At 46.7% G+C, this 14,794-nt stretch overlaps 1 protein-coding gene across 1 annotated transcript in view; it reads left to right on the top strand.

The window, feature by feature from the left end:
- The window catches only part of VPS26A (VPS26 retromer complex component A), a 363,728-nt gene extending 349,275 nt beyond the window's left edge, over positions 1–14,453 (top strand). Inside the window, exon 9 of the mRNA XM_085603584.1 lies at positions 13,589–14,453. Within this exon, the coding sequence (XP_085459710.1) occupies positions 13,589–13,699 (111 nt within the window). The 3' untranslated portion in view covers positions 13,700–14,453. The remainder of the gene's footprint in view (positions 1–13,588) is intronic.
- The last annotated feature ends 341 nt before the right edge of the window (positions 14,454–14,794 follow it).

Here is a 14,794-nt window from a genome sequence, read left to right as displayed (position 1 = left end):
ATTCTGCCCATTGGAATTTCCAAGGCGGCACTCGCTAGGCAGCGCTTTTCGTCGGGAGTGGAGTTGCAGTCTTCTATACGCCTTTCCGCCTATACCACTTCTGCTCAGAGTGCTGAAGAATATCAAGCGCGACCCGGCCAAAGTCATTCTTTTGGCCCCGGATTGGGCACGAAGCGTCTGGTATCACGAGCTGCTCAACATGGCCATCGATCCTCCGATCAAACTGCCTCTTCGGGAGGATCTTCTGTCGCAGCAGCAGGGTACGGTCCTCCACCCGAACCGGTCCAGCCTCCACCTCCTTTCGTGGAGATTGAGCGGTGGCAGTTGACATCGTTTGACCTGCCTCCTGGTGTCTGTGATATAATCTTGGCAGCCAGGCGTCCCTCCACTAAGACGGTATACGCCTGCAGATGGAATACATTTGTGGCATGGTGCACAGCAAAGGCTGTGGATCCCGTTTCTACCCCTCTTTCTGAGGTCCTCTTGTTCTTTGGCCCGACAGGGCTCTGCTCTGGATACTCTTAAGGACTACCTCTCGGCCATTTCAGCCTTCCTCAGGCTACCTGATCAGCCTTCTCTTTTCAAGTCTCCTGTTGTAAATAGATTTCTTAAGGGCATTACTCATCTTTTTCCTCCTGTTCCCTTTGTAATGCCCCAGTGGGACTTGAACTTGGTTCTGACATATCTTATGTGCGCTCCCTTTGAGCCACTACATAACTGTCCTTTAAGACTTCTCACTTTGAAAACTGCTGTTCGAGGCATATGAGCTGCAGATTGTACACTTAGCATAGATCGCCATCTGGTGTTGGGCCCGGATGTTTGCAGTTTGTTTTTCTTCTTGGACAGTCTTTGGAAGTCACGAGTTTGGTGACTCCTCCTTCGGTCCGTACTGCGCATGGGCTTCGGCTCCATCCTCAGATTGTTTTTTTCCGCCATCGGGCTCGGATGTGATACTTCGTGCTCCGGCTTCGAACTTCTACGGTTCCAGCCTCGACGGAAAATCCTCGTTTCTTCGAGTTTCTTCATCATCATCTTCATCTCTCGAAGCGGCACTTTTCTCCATCCCGTACATCGGCACTGGCCTTCGGGCCCTCCTCGACTCCGGTCCCGGCCGATGGAAAGGACTCCGTTCAAAAAGTGCCCAAAATGTGGGTCTAAATTTCCCCACACCGACCTCCATCAGGTGTGTAATCTTTGCCTCTCTCCAGAACACGAGGCCAGAGACTGCCCCGCCTGTAAGTCTTTTCGATCGAAGAAAACCATCCGGGATCGAAAAGCTCGACGCACCATGGCGCACTCATCGTCTGCAGCTCCACCGGACATCTTCGGAGACGGCGCCGAAGCTTCGGGGCAAACACACACCGAGCAGGAAGAAGACGTCGTCAGCGCTTCCGAGGCCGACGACTCCGACGTGGAGGACATCACACCGGCGCAGCGGGCCGTGAGTACTGTGCCCCCTCCCACCCCCGCGCCCAAAACCAAAGAGACTCAGGTTACTCCCTCGCCTGCCGGCCTGGGCAAAACCAAGACCAAAGCTTCGATCACCCCACCTTCGGGCTCGGTGTCGAAGCATCCAAAGTCTCACGGCAGCTCGGGATCGAGCCAGCCGACGCCCGGTGCCGAAAAACAGCATCCGGCACCGAAGAAAGCAATATCCAGCTCGACTCCGAAGCCACCGGTGCCGAAGCCTGGACTCTCGGTGCCGACCAAACACAAACATAAATCTGTCGGCACCGACGCTCCGGCGCCGAAAACTCCTTCGACGCCGAAAAAACCGGAGGCCCCAAAAAAGCATGGCGCACACAAACCATCGAAGTCCTCGGTTCCGAAATCACCGGTGCCGACGGACGAGTCGACGCCACTGACTCTGTTTACACCAGACCCTCTACAAAAGACTCTGTCCAAAGATCCAAAGACTGGACTATTGACTTTAATTATCAAGAAAAGACTCCTTGATACTCCGGCTCCTCCTCCACCACCCAAACGGAAGGACTCTGCTACTTCTCCCCTCAGAGTGCCCTCCCCACTACCACCTCCCCTACCTCCTCCACCTCCTCCACCCCCTCCCCCTCCCAGGTCTCCGCCACCTTTACCTCACTACTCTCCGGCCCCGTCCCCAGATCCGGACGACGGGGACCCGGACAATTACCCGGCGGACGCCCCAATGGATCCCACTCCACCAGGGACCCCAGACCCGTGGGAGGATTACAATAACCCTGATGTACCCGATATTCCTCAGGACGACCTATACCCATCCAGGCCGTCTCCTCCAGAGGACTCCTTAGGGTTCCATCATTTAGTGCAGAGAGCAGCACACTACCATGGGGTGGACATGCACACTGAACCAGTGGAAGACGACTTCTTACTGGATACATTCGACATACAGGACAAATCCACCTCTATCTTACCCATGCTTAAGGGTGTCACCAAGCATGCCGCAGAGGTGTTCAAAGACCCTGTCAGGGCCAGGGTACTAAACCCTAGAATAGAGAAAAAGTATAAGGCGGCACCCACAGACCCTGCATACATTAAGGGCCCTGCTCCCTTAGATTCCCTAGTTGTCTCTACAGCTAGAAAGCGGGCTAACTCCCAGTCCTCAGGAGAAGCCCCACCACCAGACAAGGAATCCAAACTCCTAGACGCGTCTGGCAAGCGCACCGCCTCTCAAGCTGCAAACATGTGGCGCATTGCAAACACACAAGCGCTACTTGCGCGCTATGACAGAGCACACTACGATGAACTTGAGGCTCTTATGCAGCACCTCCCCGAGAAACACAGGCGTAGGGCTCATGACCTAATACAGGAGGGTAAACTCATTACAAACACCTCCATTAAGTGTGCCCTCGATGCAGCCGACACTGCTTCTAGAGCCATAAATACCAGTGTCCTGCTTCGTCGCCATGCCTGGCTCAGGATCTCAGGGTTTAAGCCTGAAGTCCAGGCGTCCATACTCAATCACCCCTTTGACCAACAAACGCTCTTTGGGCCCAAGGTAGACGAAGCGTTGGAAAAGATGAAAAAGGACACAGACACAGCAAAGTCTATGGGGGCACTCCAAACACAAGCGTCTAAACGTTCCTTTCGACGCTCCTCCTTTCGTGGCACAGGCAGAGGCTTCTCCACCGATAGCAAATCCCCTCCTCAAAATACCTTTTCAAAGGGCAACCAAAGGGGTGGTTACAGAGGCAATAACAATAAGGGCAGGGGCAAAACTAACAACACCCGTTCTGCCACCCCGCCCACACAATGACTTCCCTCCGCTCCCCCCAGACCATTCCACTCCGGTCGGGGGCAGACTGCAAAACTTTATCCACGCATGGGAGTCCATAACATCGGACAAATGGGTGACCCAAATCATTCGGTCAGGGTACTGTCTCGAGCTAACATCTACCCCACCCAATATCCCACCAAGGCACCGCCCAATGTCTCAAGAACATTCCACACTGCTCAAACAGGAGGTACTCTCCCTCCTCCAAAAACACGCTATAGAGCAGGTCCCCATCAATCAGCAAAATCTAGGGGTTTACTCCCTATATTTCCTAATACCAAAGAAAGACGGGACCCTCAGGCCCATTCTGGACCTCCGGCCTCTAAATGCCTACATACATTCAGACCATTTCCATATGGTCACCCTACAACAAGTCCTCCCGCTCCTCTGTCAGGGAGATTTTCTCACAACATTGGATCTGAAAGACGCATATTTTCACATTCCAATACACCCCTCTCACAGGAAATACCTCAGGTTCGTGGTGGACGGGCAACATTACCAATTCACGGTTCTCCCCTTCGGGGTCACCACCGCACCACGGGTGTTTACCAAATGCCTAGCGGTAGTAGCAGCACACCTCAGACGTCAACACATTCACGTCTTCCCTTACTTAGACGACTGGCTGATAAAAGCCGCGTCTTACCATCAATGCGTGCAGCATACAAACAGCACCATCCAACTGCTCCACCAGCTAGGCTTCACGGTGAACTACCAAAAGTCCCACCTCATACCATCTCACACAAAGCAATACCTCGGGGCCACTATAGACACCTCCAAAGGTATTGCCTATCCAAACACAGCCAGAATCACAAGCATTCAAGCCTTACGCAAAACATTCCTTCCCCAACACTCTCTCCCAGCAAGAGTGTTCATGAAGCTCATAGGAATGATGGCGTCTTGCATCTTTATAGTGCCCCATGCAAGACTACACATGCGTCCACTTCAAGAGTGCCTAGCACAACAGTGGAACCAGGCCCAGGGTCAGCTGACGGATCTGGTGTTGGTGGACGGCCGCACACATCACTCTCTGCAGTGGTGGAACACCACAAACCTTTCAAAAGGGCGGCCGTTCCTGGACCCGGTTCCTCAGGTGATTCTAACAGCGGACGCATCGCTCTCCGGCTGGGGAGCGCACCTCCTACACCTCACAATGCAAGGTCTATGGACGCCACAGCAAAAATTGCTCCACATCAACCATCTGGAGCTCTTGGCGATCTTTCTAGCCCTAAAATCTTTCCAAAAACAGATTTCGGGCAAAGCAGTCCTCATTCGCACAGACAACATGACTGCAATGTATTATATCCAAAAACAGGGGGGGACACACTCTCCCCAGCTCTCCCGCTTAGCCCAGAGCATATGGAGATGGGCAATTCCCCAAAACATCTTTCTCCTGGCACAACACGTTCCAGGCGTACAAAACACCATGGCAGATCTGCTCAGCAGACAAACGCAACAACTACACGAATGGGAACTGCATCCGCAAGTTCAACCATTCTTCCAACAGTGGGGGCATCCTCAGATAGACCTCTTCGCCACCCACGAAAACAAAAAATGCCCAAGCTTCGCCGCCAGATACCCACACCCATTGTCCAAGGGCAATGCGATATGGATGAACTGGTCAGGCAGATTTGCATACGCCTTTCCACCTCTCCCACTAATTCCATTAGTGGTCAGGAAGCTACAACAGCACTCCCTCACACTCATTCTGGTAGCTCCGACGTGGGCCAGGCAGCCGTGGTACACCACGCTACTACAACTATCAGTGGTACCACATCAAAAACTGCACCTATCCCCATGCCTCCTAACCCAGAACCATGGAGAAATCAGGCACCCGGACCCAGCTCAGCTCAACCTGGCGATCTGGCTCCTGAAATCCTAGAATTCGGATACCTTAACCTTCCCCCTGATTGCATGAACATCATCATGGAAGCCAGACGTCCTACCACTAGAGCATGTTATGCCGCAAAGTGGAAAAGATTTGTTATTTACTGCCGTAACAATACAATCAACCCTCTAGATGCATCCATACAGCACATCATATGCTATCTGCTCCATCTTCACAGGTGTAACCTGGCATATTCATCCATACGCCTACACCTAGCAGCGATCGCTGCTTATCTACAAAACAGACAGCATTTATCTCTCTTCAGAGTGCCCGCTATTAAAGCCTTCATGGAAGGCCTTAAACGAGTAATTCCTCCCAGGGCACCACCTTCCCCTGTATGGAACCTAAATTTAGTTCTTACACGACTAATGGGTCCGCCCTTCGAACCAATGCATAAATGCGAGCTACAGTTTCTCACCTGGAAAACAGCTTTTCTCGTAGCTATCACTTCCCTTAGAAGGGTTGGTGAAATACAAGCGTTCACTATACAAGAACCCTTCATACAAATACATCACAGCAAGGTCATACTTCGCACAAATCCGAAGTTCCTGCCCAAGGTCATTTCCCCCTTTCATCTCAATCAATCGGTGGAATTACTTGTCTTCTTCTCGCAACCTCAATCTGTTGCAGAAAGAGCCTTACACACACTCGATGTAAAAAGGGCCTTGCTATACTACATACAAAGAACGCAACCCTTCAGGAAGACTAAACAATTGTTCGTCTCCTTCTCTCCACCACATAAAGGCAACCCCATTTCTAAATCAGGGATAGCTAGGTGGATTGTAAAATGCATACAGATTTGCTACCAAAAGGCTAAAAGAACATTATCTGTTCCGCCTAAAGCCCATTCTACAAGAAAGTTAGGGGCTTCTATGGCCTTTCTAGGGAATATACCCTTAGATGACATCTGCAAAGCAGCCACATGGTCTACACCGCACACCTTCACAAAACATTACTGTGTAGATGTGCATTCCAAGCAGCAAGCTAGAGTGGGCCAGGCTGTACTAAAGACACTATTTCAAACCACTGCAACGGATACCGGTGGTCGCCGCTAGGGTTGGGTACTGCTATATAATCTATGCTAAGTGTACAATCTGCAGCTCATATGCCTCGAACGGAATATGCTACTTACCAGTATGCATCTGTTCTTGGCATGTAGAGCTGCAGAGTTGTACACGCCCACCCGCCTCCCCGGCTACCTGTATCCGTTCCAGTACATCTTATTTAGATACTACACACATGGGTTTCTCACTGTGATTACCAAGCTCCATCATTTCCCTGTTGGCGAAAAACAATCTGAGGATGGAGCCGAAGCCCATGCGCAGTACGGACCGAAGGAGGAGTCACCAAACTCGTGACTTCCAAAGACTGTCCAAGAAGAAAAACAAACTGCAAACATCCGGGCCCAACACCAGATGGCGATCTATGCTAAGTGTACAACTCTGCAGCTCTACATGCCAAGAACAGATGCATACTGGTAAGTAGCATATTCCTTTCTGGTGGCCCACACCTCTGCACTCAGGGTGAGTGAGCTGCAAGCTCTGTCTTCTAAGCCTCCCTTTCTGGTTGTACATCCAGACAAGGTCGTCCTAAGAACTAAACCTTCCTTTCTTCCCAATGTGGTTGCTTCTTTCCACAGTAGCCAAACCATCACTTTGCCCACCATCTTTCCGCCTCCGCATCATTCGAAAGGGGAAGAGAGTCTCCACCGTCTGGATCCAAAACATGCACTTTCTTTATACTTGGATCGCACCATACAATTCCGGGTGGATGACCAGCTCTTTGTTGCTTACGTGGGCGCTAAGAAAGGTCGGGCCGTGCACAAACGGACCACCTCCAGGTGGGTCATTTTGTGCATCAAAGCCTGCTATTCTTTGACTAAGAAGGAGCCTCCAGTGGGGCTGCGCACCAGGGCAACTGCAGCTACTACGGCTTTGGGACGATGAGTCCCCCTAAATGACATCTGTCAGGCAGCTACGTGGGCATTGCTGCACACGTTTACGAGACAATACTTCCTGGACAGCTAAGTCTGCAGAGATGGCTTCTTTGGCCGTTCTATTCTCCAGGACTTTCTGGTGTGAACTTGGTTCGCAGACCCACCTCCGGTGTTGGTATTGCTGGGGTATCTCTTCTAAGGTAAGGAATCTATAACTAACTGTTTCTTTCAGATGAACAATCGGTAACGATATATCTGTAAGAAACAGGTTAGTTATAGATTCCTTACCGCCCCACCCATCCTCCCCGTTCTGCGAACTGACTTCTAGGGTTAAGCATATCCTTTCAGGACCCTAGTTTTGTGCACCAGTGGTCAGTGTCTCGCATGGCTCTGTGCTTCTGGCGTGGTCAGCCGTGTACAGAACTGACGTCAGCGCGCGAGGGCAACGTCTATGTGGCTACGGCGACATCATCTCGGCGATCGCAATGCCGACAATGGACGCAGAGTCGACTGACGCCACCTTCCGACTCGCAAGGGATACTGATGACGAAAAACTTTCCGGATCCAGTCTGATGCCTGGGGGTAAGTCTAAGGTAAGGAATCTATAACTAACTTATGTTTCTAACCTATGTTTCTTATAGATATATCATTACCAAAGGTAAGTAACTTGTTCAACAAAGGGGGGGACACACTCTCTCCACTTGTCGCACCTAGCTCAAGACATTTGGAAATGGACCATACACCACAAAATCTATCTCCTAGCAGAACACCTCCCAAGAGTAAACAATCAGATTGCCAACCTTCTCAGCAGACGGAGGCAGCAAATACATGAGTGGGAACTTCACCCTTAAGTTCTCCTCCCATACTTTCAAAGTTGGGGGTTTCCTCAAATAGATCTTTTTGCCACACACGAAAACGCAAAATGCCCAAACTTCGCCTCCAGTCATCCACACCCACTCTCCCAAGGCAATACACTGTGAATGAACTGGTCAGGGATATTTGCCTATGCTTTTCCACCTCTCCCACTCATTCCATCAGTGGTTCGGTAACTCAGGCAACCATCCCTCACACTGATTTTAGTTGCTCCCACATGGGCCCATCAACCTTAGTTCACGACCCTGTTGGAGCTATCAGTAGTTTCACATCAATAGATGCATCTCACATCCAATCTCCTCACACAGAGCCATGGAGAAATCAGACACGCAAATCACAAAGAACTCAACCTACCGATCTGGCTCCTGAAGTCATAGAGTTTGGTTATCTGAATCTTCCATCAGACGGTATGAACATTATTAGGGAGGCCAGAAGACCTACCACAAGAGCTTGTTATGCAGCTAAATGGAAGCATTTTCTTATCTATTGTAATAATATCAATCCTTTTGATGCTTCGATACAAAATATCATATGTTATTTGTTACAGTTGCAGCGGTCAACATTAGCTTACACTTCTATCCGCCTACATCTCGCTGCCATAGCTGCGTATTTACAAAATAGGCAACACTTATCTCTCTTTAGAGTACCAGTTATCAAAGCTTTTATGGAAGGACTAAAAATAGTCTTACCACCAAGACTTCCACCTGGACCAGTGTGGAATCTTAACATAGTCCTCACATGATTAATGTGCCCACCTTTTGAACCCATGCATAAATGTGAACTGCATTTCTCTTGTGGAAAATCGCTTTCCTCATTGCAGCTACTTCACTGAGGAGAGTGGGTGCACAGGCACTAACCATAGAAGAACCTATTTTCCAGCTTCACAAAGACAAATTGGTTCTTTGTACCAACCCTACATTATTTCTACTTAAATTAGATTCTGCCTTTCACATCAATCAATCGGTTGAGTTACCTGTGTTCTTTCCACAACCTGATTCAGTGCCAGAACAAACTCTACACACTTTAGATGTTAAAGGAGCCCTCTTACATTACATAGAAAGAACAAAGTCATTTCGTCAGACTAAACAACTTTTTGTTGCTTTTGGTCCAGCTCACAAGGGCAATCCTATATTCAAATCAGTATTGCTAGATGAATTGTTAAATGTATTCAGACTTGTTATGCAAAGGCAAAGAGAACTTTAACAAAACCCCCTAGAGCACATTTCACTCTCAAAATAGGGGCTACTATGGCTTTCTTAGGAAACATCACCATAGTTGACCTTTGTAAGGCTGCAACATGGTCTACACCACACATTCACCAAACATTATTGTGAAGATGTGTTAGCAAGACAACAAGCTAATGTGGGCTAGGCAGTACTTGGAACACTTTTTCAGACAACTGCAACAGCTACAGGTTAGCCACTGCTTTTGGAGAATATATAATATGCTGCTGTATAGTCTATGCAAAGCATGTGATCTACAGCTCACATGCCTCGAACGGATGTTACTTACCCAGTAAGCATCTGTTCTTGGCATGTAGAGCTGTTGATTCACATGGGCCCACCCGCTTCCCAGGGTACCTGTACCTGTTGCAGTTCTCTCTTACTGTATATACATATGCATGGACATCTCCATTCTATACCTACTAACTCCATTCTCATCCTCAGCAGGAAAACAATCTAACAATGGAGTCGATGCCCATGCGCACTATCACCGAAAGGAGGAGTCAGTTACCTCGTGACTGGAAAGACTTCTTCGAAGAAAAACAACTTGCAAACATCCAAACCCAACACTAAATGGCAGGAATATGCAAAGCATGTGAAACTACAGTGCTTCATTCCAAGAACAGATGATCCTTGTAACTCTTTCTTTTCCTCTCATAAATACACAAGCCAGACCTAAAAAAAAATATGAGCCACATGATTAGTCTGCTCTTGCGCCCCCAACCCCCCGTAGCCACCAGTGTAAATGTTGCCACTGAATGAACCCATGTTTGGAGTCAAGGGCTTTGATGCCTGTGGGTTTTTGGGGGGAGGAGGTGTAGCTTTTGTCTTCAATAAGTAATGACAAAGTAAAAATGTGACGTTGAGGACTACATAAAGTCAGATATGCCTTACCATAGAATCTTAAGTACGTCTTAAGATGGTGTACTTTCTGTTTCACTTCAGTGTGTATTAGCTGTATATACTTGGTTGGGTAACCAGAAGTCTGGAAATGGCGACAAGCACACTTAAAGCTCAGTCTAAGATTATCCTTTGCGGCTCTTCCCAAATCAGTTTAACCTATCAAGCCAGTGTAAACAAATGATTTGTAATGAATGCGAGTTGTATCCATTTTAGAAAGGTAATGTTCTGAAATATTCCAGGCATAAATGCATTCAGTATCATTTTGCATCCAGTCGCAGAACTGACTTTATTGAATTTTTCAATTTCTGTATTAGTGACTGCAACTGATAGCCAACCTTTGTTTTATGAAATTGAGAATATGAAGAGTAAACAAGCACATGTTGCTTAATTAAAAAAAAAAAAAGTAATTAAAAAAAAAAAAAGTCCAAAGTATACATCTCTCCTCCCTGATAGGCTTGAAAACAGTACTTGTATATAAACAGACAGTAGCCTATAGGCACAAATTGTTAACAATTCAATATACAATAGTGAAATTAGTCACAACTGACATTCATGACTGTCAATATGTAGCCTAACAGCTAGAACGGTCGACCTCAGAGCTGGGGAACCGGGTTCAAGTCTCAGCAGGAACGCTCAACACCCTGTGATTCTGGGCAAATCACTTAATCTCCCTGTGCCTACCAAAAAAATGAATGTCTGTAACACAACTGGTGCTTGTGTAAAGTGCTCTGATACCATTGGGTCTAGTTTGCGATATATTAAAGTCCCAAAACCATATGGCCTCAGGCTATTTTGTATAGTTACCTCACAGTTCTAAGGATTTTTTCAAACAGTCAGTTTTACTGCCTGGCCTCCGTACAATGGGGACATAGTAGTTCACATATTGAAGAAGAGTGTATCTGGACTTTCATAACTACGTAAGTTGGTAGCTTGCACTTTAAAACATATTTGCACATATAAATATCTTTATATGATGGTCCAAAGTAATCGTTTGATTTATATTGCATAGTTTGCTAGTAAAATTATATTATTCTTTTAACATTTTGGTTTAGACGATAAGAGTAAGTGCACCATTTGTATATATTTTTGCATATTTTTCTAGGTGATAAAAATATCTACCTTTGTCCTGTAGAGACCTGAGTGAGTGGCTGAAACGAGTTGAAAAACATTGACTGATCTGTTCTATTCAGCACTAAAGTATGGAATACATTGATTAGCACATTATAAAGGAGAAGCTGTTAAATTAATCATACTATAGCATACAACAAAGTGATGAATAGAATGCTGGAATTAATCTCAGCCAATGGTAATCACTCGGGCTGCTTCCCAGTCCATCATTATTTTGCACACTGTGCCATCTCAGTTTGCACCCAGCCATGTGCAAATCAGTCTTTTACCCTGCTGCAATGGAAACAGTCCAGCCCAAACTGCCAGGCCATGTCCTCTCTGAACTGGAACACAAGCAACCCAAACACCATTCCTCTGCTGTCTCATGCTGTTGTTAAACCACCAAAGAGGGCCCCAAGAATAAAGCAAATAGGGTAACATCTACTCTGCCTTGGGTCAGTTCCCCAGGGCTGGCAGAGCGGTTAGGGTGGCGATTCGGACTTGCTTTCTATCCACGTACTGCGGGGGGCTGGCAACGTCTGATATATGGTCTTACTATGTTGAATCACATCTGCTCGTTTTAAATGAGTGGTGGTACGGGGACAGGGCAGACCCGGCTTATCCCGTACAGCGGCGCTGCATGGGCGACCACACTCTACACACTATTCTTTATTCTGCCCCGTTGATACACTCCCTACTGTCTGCCATGGTATTTCAGATCTGGAGTCAGGCGTTACGGAGGATGGGCTGGTGGAACAGATTAACTCGGGAGACCCCACTATGGCATAATGGCCGATTTCCGCAATTGGCGACTCTATCTGGGTTCCGTGATTGGGACAGTATTGGGATCTCCACCTTGGGTGACGTCATGCGGGGTCCGGTGTTAAAGTCCTTTCAGGATATCCAGAAGGAATTTCAGATGCCGAAGGCCCAATTTTTTAAATACATACAATTCAGGCATGCTATCTCTCCCAGTCAGGAGGGTCTGGACTCACTACCGGAGTTCAGCCTGTGGAAGCCAAGGTATTTATGGGGGACCTCCTTGACCATAAGATTTCCAAAATCTATCAATCCGTAGTTACACACTGTTCCCCTTCGCTGCAGGGTTTAAGGAAGGCCTGCGAGGGTGATGTGGGTCAGATGGAAGAGGAGGACTGGACAGAGGCTCTGGCTTCTCCGCAAGGGGCGGCTATCGCAAAGAGCCTGCGGCTTATTCAATTTAAATACCTCCATCGAGTTTATTATACCAGGGTCAGGCTGTGGAGGGCGGGCTTGGTGGCTTCCCCGGTGTGCCTCCGATGTGAACATGAGGATGGGACCCTGCTGCACACTATAAAGCATTGCACTGCACTAGTGAGATTCTGGAGGGGGTGCTGGCCTGTCTTTCTGAAGTGCTGGGGTGGGAGCTCCCTAATTCGCCGAAGCTAGTCCTCCTACATGTGATGGAAGGGACCGGGGGCAATGTTTATAAGCATCATCTCATGCTCCTGGGTTTCACTTTGGCGAAGAGGGACATAGGTAGAGCCTGGAAGGCGGCAGCTGCCCCCTCCGTCTCGGCCTGGAAAACGGCATGGATTTCTGTATGGGCTTGGAGATTCCGATATTTGTGGCCTGGGGGTGTCCCCAGAAGCACTACAAGATCTGGAGGCGCTGGGCGGACTACAGCGGCCTGGAGCTTGATCCGCCGCGGGAGGACCGGAACCGAGACCCAGTGTGACTTCCATATCCCCTACTGCTAGTTTCCCCTGCAGATTTCCCTTAACCGTAGTAGCATTTTATGTCTGTGTGAGCTTCCCTCTGCACAACGCTTGACATCTCTTTTTAATGTATGTATTTATTTTTCACAATTCAACATCATTGGCTGCATAGTTGCTGCTCATTGTATATGATCGTTGGGGTTTGTGTCCTTGTGGCGCAACTTGAAAAGGTAAGAATTTGTCTAAAGTAGATATCTAGCATTGAATAGCCTTTGATATCCGATGTTAAGAGCCTACCAGACAACTGTCTCCCTCTTTTCCCTTTCAATATCTGTACATTTTAATGTGTAAGGCGGTGACTCAAGAGGACAGTCCACAAATCCTCATTGACCCAATCCACTAGGGATTAATTATGAACCTATTGAACTAGCCTTGCTGTATATTTACTCACCTGAACCAATGGCCATCCAGAGTGGTGTTGCATGCATAGTATTCATATGAGACACACCTACCTAATTTTCCAAAAATGACCAGTTGAGACTATGGGTCCTGTTAAGTGTAAAAAAATAAATGTATGATGTTATACTGATAGGCATTGCCATCAACATTTCGTCATTTGTGAAGGAAAAGGGAACCCAGTGTAGCTTTCTTAATGACCCACTTTTTTACTCATCACATTGTTGTGTTTTTTAATAGGAGATCATCTTATGGAGGAAAGCTCCGGAGAAATTAAAAAAGAGAACAAACTTCCACCAGCGGTTTGAATCCCCAGAACCACAGGCTACTGCTGAGCAGCCTGAAATTTAAGGCTATTGAAACGGTTCAAGCAGACTAAAGATTGCAGCACTTTGTAAGAAGAGAAAAGACCAAATCTCCATTATAATTGTCTTCCTGGAACTTACTCTGCTGCATTTATTTTACCATACTGCAAGTCTGTGTATGTATACATATAAATACGAAGAGATTGCTCAAAACACTGGAATTTTATTAAGCTGCCACTTTTATAATGCATATTTGCTTTTACTTCCTAACTACATGTACTTGAAATGCTTACATATATACAGATTATGTAATGATCCAGTGCTGTTTCCTTGCACGAAAGCTAATGTATGTCTCTCTACATTTGAGAAGTTTTCCAGGATATTTATACATTACAGCATGTTTATTTATGTTCACACCCATGTATGATTACACATTTTGAAAGGAAGAATGAATAAATTACTGTTTGTGTGTCTATGTGTTACCTTAGAATTTCTAGCTTCATTGCTGCCCTTGTGATGCAGAAGTCATGTTCCGGAACTGAGACTTCATTAAAACGTTAAAAAAAATATATAAAAGTGATAAAAGGTGGCCTTGCACTGTATAAATGCCTCAAACTTAACTTTTGATTCTTGACACTATATTTTTTCTATGACCTTTAGTTTACCAGTCAACAGTAGCAGCAACGCAGATCATCTTCTAAATAAGTCTTATCTTTTTGACACGAGGATAATGAATAAATATCTAATTGTATGATTTTCCTTTCTAAAATGTATTTCTAATAAAAAATGTTGTAAAATAATATGATGGCTTATCTCCATATTGTAACTGCTTCAATTTTACAATCCTCTTATTTGAAGCATGCAGTATCCCAAGTAGAACTCTAGGTTGCCACGTTCCTAAGTCAATTGCTCGTCCCAGTTGCTTTCGGTTTTTGTGAACTCCCACTATGTTATGATGAGCCTATATAATCCGTATGACTGGTTCAAATGACAAAAAGGCTGTATTATCGTGTTGCAGTCTGGCATGGTATTGATATGACTTTGTACAATTGTAAAACTTCATGTTTCTTTTAACTTTTTATTGTAAGAATGTCCTTGACACATTTTGCCTTTTACTGAATACATGGCAGATTTCCAGAGT

The sequence above is a fragment of the Triturus cristatus genome, chromosome 1_2 (genome assembly GCF_964204655.1).
Source record: "Triturus cristatus chromosome 1_2, aTriCri1.1, whole genome shotgun sequence".
Classification (NCBI taxonomy): Eukaryota; Metazoa; Chordata; class Amphibia; order Caudata; family Salamandridae; genus Triturus; species Triturus cristatus.
Note: the sequence above shows the minus strand (reverse complement) of the source record. Positions and strands in the feature narration are given on the sequence as shown.